Genomic DNA, 13,634 nt, shown 5'->3' on the forward strand with positions numbered 1-13,634 from the left:
TTGTATTAAGTATCTTTAAAATCGAGACAGGGTACGTGTGAATTTACTCAATCTATGAAATGAAAATAATATGTCACACATTTTAAAACTATTGATATCTATTTTATTATTTATTATTCCGGGAGGCCGTCCAACTGGAACACGCAGTCATACTCCTGCTCCGCGGCGAGCGTCACCACCACTTTCAGGTGGACCGAGGTCTGGAAGGTTCTGTCATGGTTGGGGAGGGTCGCCCCCATCTCAACGTCCTCGTGGATCTCCTCGCCGATCCTCCTCCAAAAGAGGGACGATGTCCTGGGGTAGAAACCCGTGGCGTGGCAAGTGACCGGAGAAGAAGGCGTCTTCTGCAGGAGAGACACCTTGGGAAGCTCTGCACGCAAAGATGGAGGAAAACACGTGAGGAGGGCAGGAAAGATGGAAAGAATGTGTAAGAAAGAGCATGTGTGGAGAGAGAGAGAGAGAGAGAGAGAGAGAGAGAGAGAGAGAGAGAGAGAGAGAGAGAGAGAGAGGACAATGTACCGGTTCTTGTTAGGAAGTCCCTCCCGTTGCTCAAATGTGTCTTCAACAGCTCAGGACACACCTCAGTGTGGGTAACCTTCTTGACTTCATTAAGTCCACCAATTTGGTCCAACTTGATTTTGGTGGTGAAAACTTGTGGATGTGCTGCGATCCATGTCATCGTCTTCGCCTCAAATGCTAGGAAGTCTTCTCCATCGTAATGGTAGTGCTCCCAACCATTAACCTCATCCGTCTCATCGTCCCATTCACAGCCTTTCATCACCTGAATCATGTGAATACCTGAAAGGATCGCACACAGCACTCAGTGACGATAATCGGAGAGGAGCCAGCAGTGACATGTCTGTTTATTAGTCATGAAAAAAAAATGGTATCAGCACACGAAATGAATTTTACGAGCGGGCGCTTGGAGGCAAACAAACCTCCAGTTTGGTTGAAGCGCTTTTTAGCGGTTTCAATGTTGCCCTTCATGATCTGCTCATTCTGAATATTGATCGCCGTCTCTATCTCCCAGAAGTGCGGATTATCTTCTGTGATGTTGTTCACCCAGTCATGTTTTGCTTTCGTTTCCCTGTGGTTGCTGTCAAAGTGCAGAATCTGAACGTCATCAACATATGCCACCTCCAAGAACTCTGGTAGTTTTGCAACTTGAGAGATCGTCGTGAAATAATTGAGTGTGTGAATGACTGAAAGACAAAAACAAAAGCGACACACATGATCTTGCTCTGCTTTTACATTGTGCAATTGATATTTTCAATTATTCTGTCTGCAGTTGGGACATTGCAGCACTTGACATGTTAGAGTTCAATGCCACTCGTCGGCCATTTAAATCCACTTGTGAAAAAATAAAAAGTGTTGCCATTCTTTTTAATTTGCAAAAAAAAAAAAAAAAAAAAAACAATTCCAATAATGTTATTGATCATATATTGCCTGATTTGAACCTTGTCTCCTGAATATTAATTCAGGAGGCAAGGTTCAAATCTTCTTTGCGAGTTGCATACTTTGGACCCGAATCTGACGTGGGGCCGTGGTAATAGTGGTGTACGGGGTGTGGAATCACGAAAGGGCTGAACTAGAGGGCTTGGAACCAGCTCCCAAAGAAAAAGTATGCAAGTCGCAAATTATTTGAACTTGAAAAAAAAAGAGGCAAATCTGAAAAAACAAGAGTTGAACCTAAAAAAAGGTGAATCTGAACATATAAAACATGAAACTGAAAAAAATAAGACATAAAATGTTGAAAAATAAACTGAGGTGAAACCTGAAAATAGTTTATTCAAAAAATTGACCAGGGTGAAGCGAAACTATTTTCAACTCGAAAAAAACTTTCAAACAAGTAATTTTATCTTGAATGCATTGTTTTATTGTTCAAGTTTTAAGCTCACCGTGTTTAGTTTCAGATTGAAGTTTTATTTTGTTTTCAACTGCGAATTTAGTTTTTTCAAGTACAAACCTTTTGATTCCAAAAGCTTTTCCATATTTAATTGATTGAATATTAATGCAGGTGTACATCACTTTGATTTGTATCGTTTTTATTCACTAAATATTCCATCAGTTCTTATAATAGCATTGTGTTTCCGCCTAACTATGAGAAAACAAGTGTTCTATGTGAAAGAATTTTCCGCTCAAAAAATGTTGACGCAGCAGATGTGTGAGGAATATTCAACAACAACAAAAAGCGTCAGTTCAAAATCAAGAGCGTCAATTTTTAGGATAATGAAACGAGTTGTAAGCAAAGTACAACTTACCTGGCGTCACGCTGTGAATTTGCACGGCCGCAGCAAACAATGCAAGTAAATTCATTCCAAGCATCAAGTTGTTTGTCACATTTTAGTCAAGCGAAGTATTTGCTCAAACTTGTGACTATTCCAACTGCCGCACGCATAATGACAGAAAACTGCATAGGCGCGTCGGTGACTTTCCACTGATTGAATCTACGGTGTGGTGAAACTGGTTCTACTGGTAATTAGCCTCGCCGCCATATTGGATGTGGAAAAGCCGAGTGCCGGGTGAACTATTCAGTTTGTTTGAAGCGCTTTTAGTGTTGCTTTCATGACCTGCTCATTACTCGCACTAATGCCCCTCCTGTTTTCCCGGTGGTCCGTCTTATCAGTCGCGACGCAATAAAAAGATCCCCGAAATTAAGACTGAACGACTTTATTTGAAATCGCTTATCGCCTATTCTGTATGATGTTGGAAAGGCTTCACAAAAACTAACAATGTACGCCATTCCCCAAACAGCGATTGACTTTTTTTTTTACCACCGCTGGCCAGACGCTTAGTTTCAAATTAGTCTTTCATATTTTACTCAATTGAAACTGAAAGTATCTAGTGAGTGTGTCTGAGGAAAACCGCAGAGGAAAATGGTAAAGAGCCAGCCAGGCTTAGGAGCTGAGGGCACAACACGGGCTAATTCGTACGCTAATATCAGTCTCGGATGCTCTCCGAGCGAGCGATTCGCCTTGCATTTTAGAAGATAAATATACTGCATATCGTTTGAGTCGTGGAAAATAATATGGATAATGCAACATAAAACCTCATTCAAAGGCTACAGTAGCCTGCTAACCATCTTAATGATGTGTTGGATGATGTACGTACGTATTTTTAGGATGAAATCTTTCCCCCATTGTCAGCGCTTAAATTGTGGAGTCAAGTGACACAGCGGTATTCTATTCCATTTATTCTGCCATTGGGCCGGTTGCATTTGAAACTGGAAAATGGCTCCCGGCACGCCACTGGACACGACACCTCCTTGGTTCCAAACCGCCAGTGTCTTTTAGGAAGCCATCCTTCCTTCCTGCTTGCCTGCATTTAGCTCCAAAACGTGACAACCTGCTCATTTGACTTTTCTCGCAAGCAACCCCCCTGATGTGATTTGAAAATGTCGACCCTATTGAGTGAGCCAATGTTTTTGATCTTTCAGTCAGTCGACGTTGTCACGAGCTGATTCCGCGTTGACTGATGTCGAGTCAAAAAGAACAAAATCAAATACTTTGACACATGACTTGGCGTCACTTTAAAACGTAGGTTGAAGCGACCCCAAAGGTTGTGGCTCTTTTTTTGCTCGCTTCCCCTCTCTCCCATCCCCAATGAAATCCAAGTGGTGTCCAAAGTCTGGACAAAGGTGGCCCAAGTAATATCGTGTTCCGTCGGGCAAAGACGTGCACACGTACAAAGGGTCTCCGCGGGAACGCGCTCTTCCAAGGTTGCTGAGGAGCGAGCCAGCCAGCGGGCGGAGAGGAACTGATAGTCACTGAGATGATTCTGTAGCTTTGTTTTATGAGGTGTGAAATTCCAACATGTCCTCCTTTGCTAGTTCAAAGAAAAGACCCAACAAAAAACAGGAAAAGTTGGATGTGGACTCTTTTGACGTGGGCCGCACTTGAGTAAAAAAAAAAAAAAACAAGCTTGCCTGGCCAAGTGGCAGGCAGCAAGTGGACTGACTGTACACTCCCTGAAATGATTCAGCATCTCCAAACTGTTTGGTGATGATCTATCTCATGAAAGAAAATTCTTTTTCCTTCTTCAGCGACAATGCAAGAGAGCAGCGAAATGACCGTCCGGCTCCCTTCGACGTGGGTGGCACTTGCCTGCATCCAGGCATCAATCGGCAACAGGCAAATACCAAAGCTATTTTGCCAACATCACAAGAAAAGTATCAATTTGAGAACCAAGGTTTCCTTGATGAATATCGCTGTGTCTGGGAGTTAAGTTTCGTCTTCTTTTCTCCGCCTCTTCCCTCATTTCCAGCACAGTGACGCACAGGTGGTCTTGGCTCCATATAAGGTCATTTATATTCGCCGTCAATTGGAATTTTACTGATTCCACCATTTTCTTCTTCTTGCGTGTGCGTGCGTGCGTGTGCGCGTGCATGACTGCGTGTGTGTGTGTGTGTGTGTGTGTGCATGCGCGTGCGAGAGAGTTAGGTTTCGTTTCCTTCAACTCCCTTGAAGAATTTTTTCTGACCACATGCTGTTGATGCCAAATGTTTCCAGCTCAGTGACGCCCAGGCCGTTTTGGTCTCAAGGTGCGTGTGTCATTTTGGAGCCAACTGTTGTTAAGTACACTGCCACCAGCCTTCGTCTGCTGCCGTCAAGACCCTGACCCGACGACTGCAAAGGAGAGATGGAACTTCAGAACATGCAGGTTGTAATTCCATAATTTATAGTGCATGCGTGCGTGTGTGCGACTATCAAAACTTTGGTCAGCCCTTCGGAAGCTTGATCGGTTTCTTCAAAGGCAGCCCTTACGCTCGGCCTAAAAAAAACAAAAACATCTTTTAATGATCATTTTCTTTCTAAGTTGATCAAACTCAGATCAATGGATATTTTGATATCATTCAGAAAAGGCAGCCTCCGTTTTATTTGATCCTTTGAATCCAATATTGATATGAGTTAGAACAACTTTGAAAGATGTTGGAATAATTTTAAGTGAAGCTTTGGCCTGCCAGACCTGGAGGCCTCGCCTTTACGAGTTTATCTTTTCCTTTTATCTCTTTGTTCCTTTTATGTGATAGGGATGTCTTTTGATCCCTGTCAGCCATTTGTACCTTTCCTGTCCTTATGTTGTCTGTGTGTTTTGGTTCCCGTAAGAGTCCTTCACTAACAATGAGCAGGGCTTATTTGCATAGGTGAAATGTTCTTTGTTTGATTCACAGGAACTTCATTCCTTCTATTTAGATATAGGTTTGGTTCATAGATTGTAGTTTATCAGACCTGTTTTTCTTTGTTAAGGGATACATACAGTTAGAAGTAGTTGCATTAAAAGTTATCCCATATTTACTCAATGTTTGTTTAAGGAACTGCATACCGGTTACCTCACGTTTGCTTAATGTGTGTTGAAATGTTTAGGACAAGTTACTTATTACTATTGTGTGTTAATTACCAAGTAGATAAAGTTAGCAAAGGTCTAGTTGCATTTGTTCCACAGCAAAGCGGCAATCAACGTGCGTCAGGACATTTGTTGACCTCAAGGACAGGTCAGCCAACTGTGAAGGAAGACAGCTGCGGACGGCCTCTGCGGGGGGTCAAGAGCCAACAGCGAAGTGCTAATTCACACCACACTACATTCTTTTGCTAATCAGCGTTGCTACAGACACAATCCCCCTCCCTTTAGTGTAGCAACGCCTCTGTAACCAGGGCAACCATAACATTAAAAAGAGGGGCACGTGGAGTAAAGACTCAGAACTGATGGAGGTTGTGACTGAGATTGCTTGCTCTATCGTTCTCCTCGCGAGTAAACCTGTTCTGGTTGTCTTCTCCTCTTCATTCCAGCGAGTGATTTAATGTCTAATCGTATTTAGACCCAACAAAAGAGAATAAAAAAAGAGATCTTTTTGGCCTCGTCTGCCTAGTGGCAGGGCCGCCGTTGCGTGACCGCACCCTCTCAACCGTACATTTATTCTGCGTGTCAATCAATGTACATGAAAGCTTTTAAGTGGATACTTTATGATTAGAACATTCCAAAATGGTTTCATACACGTAAATAGTACAATAATAGTATAAACAACATGCAGAGAATATTGTATCAATATTGAAAATGTAAACATGAGTCACCAACGTTAGCGAAACGTTAACGTTTTTGTTTGGTTGGCTTGTTCATTTCGAACATGAAAAGAAATACAAGAAAAAAGTAAAAAACACAGAAAATGATAACTCCATAGTACAATAGAAGATCAAAAAAGAAGAAATTGATATTACATTATAATTTTCCCTTTGTAGTAAATTCATGTTTGTTCAAAAGGGAGGAGAAGGGAGCCTAAGCTTATCTGACTCTTCCCCTTGTAACTACATATGTCTTTGATTCTGTCAAGATTTGACCATCGTCAAATATATCAAATAAATAAATACAAAAGCAACTTAAACGACTTCACGGCATATTAGGGTATCCCGTCAACAATTTGTCCTTAGACATTTTTTTTTTAAACTTCAGTAAGGTTCTTTAGTTCTTCACTGCCGCTGTTCCGTAATTCCACACCTCTAACTGTTATACAATGTAACTAAGTTTGTTCTCAACAAATAAACATAAGTGTTCCCCTTAAATAAATTTCCCTCCACTCAAACAACCTCTGGATACTGTTTGGCAATTGATTATTTCTTATTTTGTACATGAGTTGGACGGTTTTGAAGTCGACTAGGTCGTCGTATTTCAGTGAGTTCAGTATAATAAAAAGAGGGTTTAGATGGTTCTCGATGATCAGCATTATTTATGTCGTAATGCTTTGTTTTTAAATATCAGTTTAATAAATAAAGATTGGATCTGTGTTTGTTTTGTATGTATTGTCCCACACCTCCACACAGTAAATGATGTATGGGAGTATGAAGGAGCAGTACAAGGAATGTAATGATGACTGAATTATAAGGTCTTTTACTTTATACGATACTGCTAGTGATTTGGAAATTTTTGCTTGGATATACATTATATGTGCTTTCCAACTCAATTTATTATCTATAAGCACGTGTAACGTAGAACGGTGTGTGTGCGCGCGTGTAACACACGGAGATGCGACGTTCCGTTGTTAACCTTGGTTAACCAGGGACCTCTAGTGGTCACAATTGACCGTAGCAGAAGTCAACATCCTATTTTCTTTCTAGTTATTATAATTACTTTTTGTAACAAGGTATACAATACTGTCAATATGTCTTCTGAGGTCTTCTTTGATAACAACGTACAAGACTGCAAATAGTCGAACTTCCGCCATTTGAATTCACACCTTTGTCCCTCTTCTGGACTTAGGACCGTTCCGCGACCACTGACGACGGCGTGTCCGGAGGAGCATCTTTGCCTGTGGCCGTCGGCCAGTCAGAGACGTGAGTCAGCTTATCCATCACTCTACTCCAGTCTTTTTTTTTTTAACGCTATTTTATGTCTGTACGGCGGCGTTGAGTGCTTTGAAAGGCGCCTTATCAATCAAATGTATTTTTATGCTTACTCGACGACAAAGTCTGCTGCCGTTTGGCCGTTTGCCGTCCTTTTTTTCTGAAATAGCGCCGGGCTCGCCACGTTACATGGCTTTGCCTTGGCTGGCTTTCTCCTCAGCTTTAGAGCTCTTGTCTTTTTTTGTGTTCCAGTCGGTTGGGTTTGCCGTTTCAACGTCCATCTAATCGGAGACAAGACACCACACCGTGGTGGCGTTTGGTATTGCTCCTCTTTATTGTTCCTTGCACACTCATATACACATGCGCTTTTTGTTTTTGGTCACTCTCTCTCACACACACACGTTCACAGTGTCAAACGTGGAAATCAAACTCACGGTGTCGGCACCAATGTTCCCTCTAATTTTTCAAGTGTCTAGTAATCTAATAGTGTCTAATAAATAAATGAGGAAATACAGGAATGAATCCATCAGTCCAAAAGTACATGTACAGATGAATGAAAAAATAGATAGATAGATAGATAGATAGATAGATAGATAGATAGATAGATAGATAGATAGATAGATAGATAGATAGATAGATAGATAGATAGATAGATAGATAGATAGATAGATAGATAGATAGATAGATAGATAGATAAAGACCGATCAATCAATCAATGAAATATTGTCAATGAGACCTTGAACTTGCTCGGCGTCGCATTTTGTGTTGTGTACAGCCCGTTCCTTTTCTGTCGGGCTTTCGCGCTCTCGCGCAATAATGTACCGACCGAGCCCCATCTCGTCCCATCTCGTTGCCGCAACCAAGGTCAAAACCAACGTCAAGTGGAAAGAAAACTTCACGTCACTTGGCTAAACACAAAATACGGCATTAGACGCACGCAGAACAAACAAGCTCGGGACATTCGTACGGAGTAAGCAAGAATAGAAGGAGAGCACAAAATGGCAAATGACAAGTGGTTCGAGATGAACCAAAGCACCCAGAAACTGATCGGCGAACCACCAAAGCCCAAGGTACGCATCGGACGCGCACGCTCTTGACTAATGCCGTGGTCGAGTTGAAAGCATTTGCAAGTCGTTCGCTCCGTCGGGGGAGAGAGAGAGACAGAAAGAGACAGAGACGCCGCCGCCGCCTGTGACGACGTTTGCGCTCAGTTTGTTCAGATACGCTGGGGCTCCATTCTGGTGGTGGTCCCGACGCTCCTCTTGGTCGTGCTTGTCATCCAAAACATCGTCTTCTTCCACTTGAACAGGTACGCACGAACGCACGCACGCACGCAATGAACAAACACTTGACCGCCACAAGTTACATTCCTCACAAAGGATGGCAGCTTCATGTATACCCTTTATGTGTTCCAAGGCCTCAGGACATCGTCAAAGAGCTGGGCGCGCTGGTGGCGACTTTGCCCAACAGCATCCCGGACCACAACTGCAGCAACTTAGCCTGCCATTGGGCGGCGCTGCAGACCGCATTGGCAAAGCTGAAGGCAGGTCAGGAGGCATTGGCAGAGCTGAAGGCAGGTCAGGAGGCAGGTCAGACCGCATTGGCAGAGCTGAAGGCAGGTCAGGAGGCAGGTCAGGAGGCAGGTCAGACCGCATTGGCAGAGCTGAAGGCAGGTCAGGAGGCAGGTCAGACCGTATTGGCAGAGCTGAAGGCAGGTCAGACGGCATTGGCAGAGCTGAAGGCGAGTCACACCGCGATTTGCAGCGACCTGGAGGCGAGTCAGAGCCTGCTGGCCAAAGTCTGGGAGGAGATTCGCAGCAACAAAGGCCTACTGAATGAGACACTGAAAGACCTGGAGACGGACTACAAGAACATGTCTCAGGTGAGGTGGACATTTCAGGACTTAACGTCCCTCCCTCCTCTTACACACAAACTACTATCTCCTTTGAATAAGAACAAAAGTATTGTTGAAAGATGCAAACAAAGTGTCCCAGTTGGAGATCTCATTTCAGTTCTTTCAAACGCTTGGTGCGCAGGAGCTGTCACAAGAGACCAAGGAGTTACACAACTTCAGTTTGACTTTGTCCAGCCTGCAGCAGAAGGTGGTGGATCAGCCCACACTTAACAGGGAACTCCATGGTAGCGAGCGAGCGAGCGTGTCCAGATTGTTTAAAGCGGGCATCTATTTTGCGCTCTCACATATTTTTTTGGGGGGGGTTTCAGCTATCATGGCCAGAGACTGCAGTCACGTCATGGCGGCAGGAATGTCCCAAGATGGAATCCATACCTTCTTTATTGGGTCAGACAGGTTTGAGGCTTACTGCAACATGAGCCTGGACGGGGGAGGCTGGACCGTAAGTGCCTGACCCCCCGCCCCCCAAAAAACACCCCAAAGTTCCCCTCGTGATGCCTTCCCCAATAAACTTGGCGCTTTTCTTCAATGCTGAACGTCCAGTTGGCCAGTCATGCTCGTTTGCTCCGCTGATGGTGTGCGTGCGTGTGTGTTTGCAGGTGATCCAGAGGAGAAAGGACGGCTCCGTCGACTTCTATCGGGGTTGGAACGACTATCGAAAAGGCTTTGGAGACCTCGCCGGAGAGCACTGGCTCGGTCGGAAACAAAGACACCCTTCTTGTCAAGCCTTTGTGGTTTGCGTGACGTGACGCCGCCGCCTTTGCGTGTTTGCAGGCCTGCAAAACATCCACGCTCTGACGGCCTCGGGCGCTTACCAGTTGCGGATCGACTTCACCATATTCAACGGCAGCAATTACTACGCTCTCTACGACGACTTCTCGGTGGGCCGGAACTCGCTGGACCCCGAGAAGGACGGCTACCCGCTGCTTGTGAGCGGCTACTCTGGAAATGCAGGTAGCGACTCCCGCCCCTGGGGGGGACACACTCGAGAGCCTGCGCCGCCTGCGTGTGCTCAAAAGCAAGTTTGTGTGCTTTGCAGGTGATAATTTAGCCTCCCATTCTGGGATGAAGTTCACCACCAAAGACCGCGACCAAGACAAGGCCAGTGGTGGCAATTGCGCCAATGACTATAAGGGAGCTTGGTGGTACAACAACTGTTATGACTCCAACTTGAACGGGATGTACAAGGCAACCGACACCTGCGGCAATACCAATGCAGTCTGGCATGACTTGGGGGGATCATATAATACCTGCCTGAGATTTGTGGAGATGAGGATCCGGCCCAGAAAGTGAGCGGTCAGCCGGCGGAGCCTGGGAACGGCATCCCCGTGGGATCACGTGGGTGCTGCCCGCCGTCACCCATTTGCGCAGCGCTCGTCAAGTAAGATGGCGGTGCGCAAATGTGTGTCGGATTTGGCCCGGGCAAATGGGCTCAAGTGCAATTTCGAATTTCACCAGAAGCTTGACATTTGGAGTTAGTTCCTCCAAATGAATTCTTTTTAAAAAGCAGTTTGGCGCTGTTGCAGTTCAAAATTTCACCAGCAGACAGTGCCAAATTTAGACTGATGTGACATGGTCAATCCGTCGTTAGATGAGTCAAAAATTATTGAGTCGGAAAACACGACCTGTTTTGAATGACACACATACACACACACACACACACACACACACACACACACACACACACACACACACACACACACACACACACACACACACACACACACACACACACACACACACACACACACACACACACACACACACACACACACACACACACTTTTGGATCATTTTAGGATGTTTTGCTTTGCTATCATAAAATCCCTTACATCTGTTAGCATAAGGAGTGGCCATAAGCATAGGTTAGCTACGATTGATTGTGTGTTAAGTTAGTGAGTGTTTTACAATGACATCTGTTCAAGTAAGGGTAGCCACCCATAACCATTGTTTAGTTAGGTTGCGTTGAATATTGAGTTAGCTTTCATTTTCTTCCTTTTTGTGTCGTTTCAGTTGAATATTTTCAAACATGGTTGATTGTTGTTGATGTCACAAGGTTGGTTGGATGGATGGATGGATGGCTGGATGGATGGATGGATGGATGGATGGATGGATGGATGGATGGATGGATGGATGGATGGATGGATGGATGGATCATCAACATGTATTCAATATGGATGTTTTATTCATATATGAATGTATTCTCACGTGAGTAAGGACTGTTAAAGTGAGGGTCCCCGTAATCATCGTTTAGTTATGTTGTGTTGAATATCTTTGAAGTGTTTTAGTAGTTCAGTTGCATTTTCTTTTCTTTTCTTTACAATCCAAAGAGGTTTGCGACGGCATCATTCTCGCTTGAATGAGAAACGGCAAGTGTGATTGTCGTCGTTTGTACAAACAATTGAGATGTGTCACTTTTTTCCTTATTCATTAAACGTTCACTTGATAATTCTTTGATTTGATGATTGATTGTTTTTTTTTTCACGTATATTTTACAATGTGGAGCGTGGTTCTTCTATATTCAACAATGAAAGCTTACAATTTCCTTTCACAGTCATACTTTGAACCGTTCAGTTCTTAGTGAAGACAGCTAAGGATCAGGGGATGTTTGAGTGTTGTCAGTCACCTAAACATTGAACAAAGGCTGTGATGTCCCAAAGTCAAATTCCTTGTTTGGCACGCTCAAACATGGCGAATAAAAACTCTTGAATCCTGAATATACCCTTCACATCGGAATGAGCCAGACCTGGTCGGAAGTAGTTACCTTAAACTCAGCTAGTGGGCTAGTGTCAGTGAACTCATCCCCGCGACGGTTTCAGTCAAGACAGCTTAACCCAACCGAGAGTTACCAAATTGCGCCTTAGGCCCTAAGGGGTGTCAAACTCATTTTTTTTCGCGGGCCGCATTGTAGTCATAGCTTCTTTCGGCAGGGCCATTATGGCTGTCGACCCAAATCAATGTATGAGCACCTCACATTACATACAGTCAAAGCTACAAAACAAACTGACAAATAACTCGTTTTCAAATCAGGCGAGTAAAAGCTGGTGAAGATATTATTAAAAGTGAAGACCATTTGCAATTCTAGCAATGACACACGAATTTGAAGCACAATTTGTTTTCGCTTTCGCAGATAATGATGTGGCGGGCCGTATCTGGCCCCCAGGCCTTGAGTTTGACACCCGTGCCTTAGGGAGAGAAAGCCGCTGTAAAAAGGACGCCGAGGTAGGTGTCAGACCTACGTGTGTCATTACTAGAATTGCAAATGATCTTCAATTTGAATAATATCGTTTTTTTTCTTCTTTTAAATATTTGACCAGTTTTTACTCATCTGATTTGAAAACGACTTATTTGTCCATCGCACACACTGCCGACTTGTCACAACGGATACAATGAACGTAGCAGGCGACCTTACTCAGCAGGCCTCTCATCTCTGCCAGGGGATGAGATGCAAAGATCCACTTTCAGGTCCTTGCTCGGGCTTTGCCATTCCCCTCCATCTCGTCTCCTTTCCTGTCGCACTTTGGCATTGTCAGCTTGTGTGTGTGTGTGCGTGTGTGCACTCACGCCATCGGGGTGGGCTGGCAGGGGTCACGGTTTGCCGGGTCGTCTGGAACTGTCAAGAGGAACAAAGCAGGGTGCAAAAACGGTCTGAAATCAAAGATCATGTTCAAGATTGGAAAGGTGCTTTCGATTTTTTTTTCTTCATGTGAGCCTCATGAAATCTATTTTTATTTTTGTCAATGACATAACTTGATTTGACTTTGGCTAGGCTAATTTGTGTGCCACCCAGAATGCCACAGTGGGAGCAGACAGGGCTCCAAAAGCATATGATGATTGCCTCTTTGCTTTTTTTTTTTTTTTTTTTTTTTAGCTTTTTGTAAGTATGAGGGACAATGGTGGACGGGACGCTTTGGTGGTCTTGGTTTGCCATGGTGACCACGGATATAAACAATTCGAATTCTTTCAATTCTTTCTCAAACTAGGCTCCTCAAACACTGCTTAATATGAAAAGGCTGAAAAAAAGTAAGAAAAATGGCACTCTATAATATTGTATTTTATAGACGCTGCAGACATTACACAATTGAATAGGCGGAAGATGAATGATTAACTTGTTGAAGGGGCCTTCTGCTTGCTTGCTTCGACTACCAGGAGGCAGTATAAAAAAAGATATAGCTGTATAATGCGAGTTTCCGTTTGCCGATTTTGTTCATTCTTGGCCTTTTTTGTTTTCTTGACGTCCACACACATACAACATCAATACTATAGATATGTTATCGTTTTGTTTCATCAAATGTATTCAAGGGAATTAATCAATGAGCACGATAAAAACATAATGACAGAAATATCCTCGTACTAAAAGCCATTTCCCGCAGTGAAAGTTTTCTGTAAGC

At 43.8% G+C, this 13,634-nt stretch overlaps 2 protein-coding genes across 5 annotated transcripts; one reads left to right on the forward strand and one right to left on the reverse strand.

The window, feature by feature from the left end:
- Positions 1–80: 80 nt before the first annotated feature.
- LOC125986573 (H-2 class I histocompatibility antigen, K-K alpha chain-like) lies at positions 81–2,585 on the reverse strand. The gene is made up of 4 exons (XM_049750282.2): positions 2,262–2,585; positions 939–1,202; positions 520–798; positions 81–370 (listed from the first exon to the last, which is right to left on the reverse strand). The coding sequence occupies exons 1-4, from the start codon at positions 2,323–2,325 to the stop codon at positions 114–116; spliced, it is 864 nt and encodes a 287-aa protein (XP_049606239.1). The 5' UTR covers positions 2,326–2,585; the 3' UTR covers positions 81–113.
- Positions 2,586–4,400: 1,815 nt separating this feature from the next.
- On the forward strand, positions 4,401–11,700 carry LOC125986547 (fibrinogen C domain-containing protein 1). Of its 4 annotated transcripts, XM_049750187.2 has the most exons (11): positions 4,403–4,659; positions 7,249–7,322; positions 7,584–7,650; positions 8,543–8,640; positions 8,748–8,908; positions 8,963–9,213; positions 9,368–9,470; positions 9,555–9,685; positions 9,843–9,939; positions 10,018–10,197; positions 10,283–11,700. In XM_049750187.2, exons 1-11 carry the CDS (start codon positions 4,639–4,641, stop codon positions 10,534–10,536), a joined length of 1,437 nt encoding a protein of 478 aa, XP_049606144.1. In that variant the 5' UTR covers positions 4,403–4,638; the 3' UTR covers positions 10,537–11,700. The 4 variants fall into 4 exon arrangements, with proteins under 4 accessions (XP_068505036.1, XP_049606144.1, XP_049606142.1 ...); XM_049750185.2 differs by having other exon boundaries at positions 8,748–9,213; XM_068648935.1 differs by lacking the exons at positions 9,368–9,470; positions 9,555–9,685 and having other exon boundaries at positions 4,401–4,659; positions 8,748–9,213.
- The last annotated feature ends 1,934 nt before the right edge of the window (positions 11,701–13,634 follow it).

This window comes from Syngnathus scovelli, chromosome 19, assembly GCF_024217435.2.
Source record: "Syngnathus scovelli strain Florida chromosome 19, RoL_Ssco_1.2, whole genome shotgun sequence".
NCBI lineage: Eukaryota > Metazoa > Chordata > Actinopteri > Syngnathiformes > Syngnathidae > Syngnathus > Syngnathus scovelli.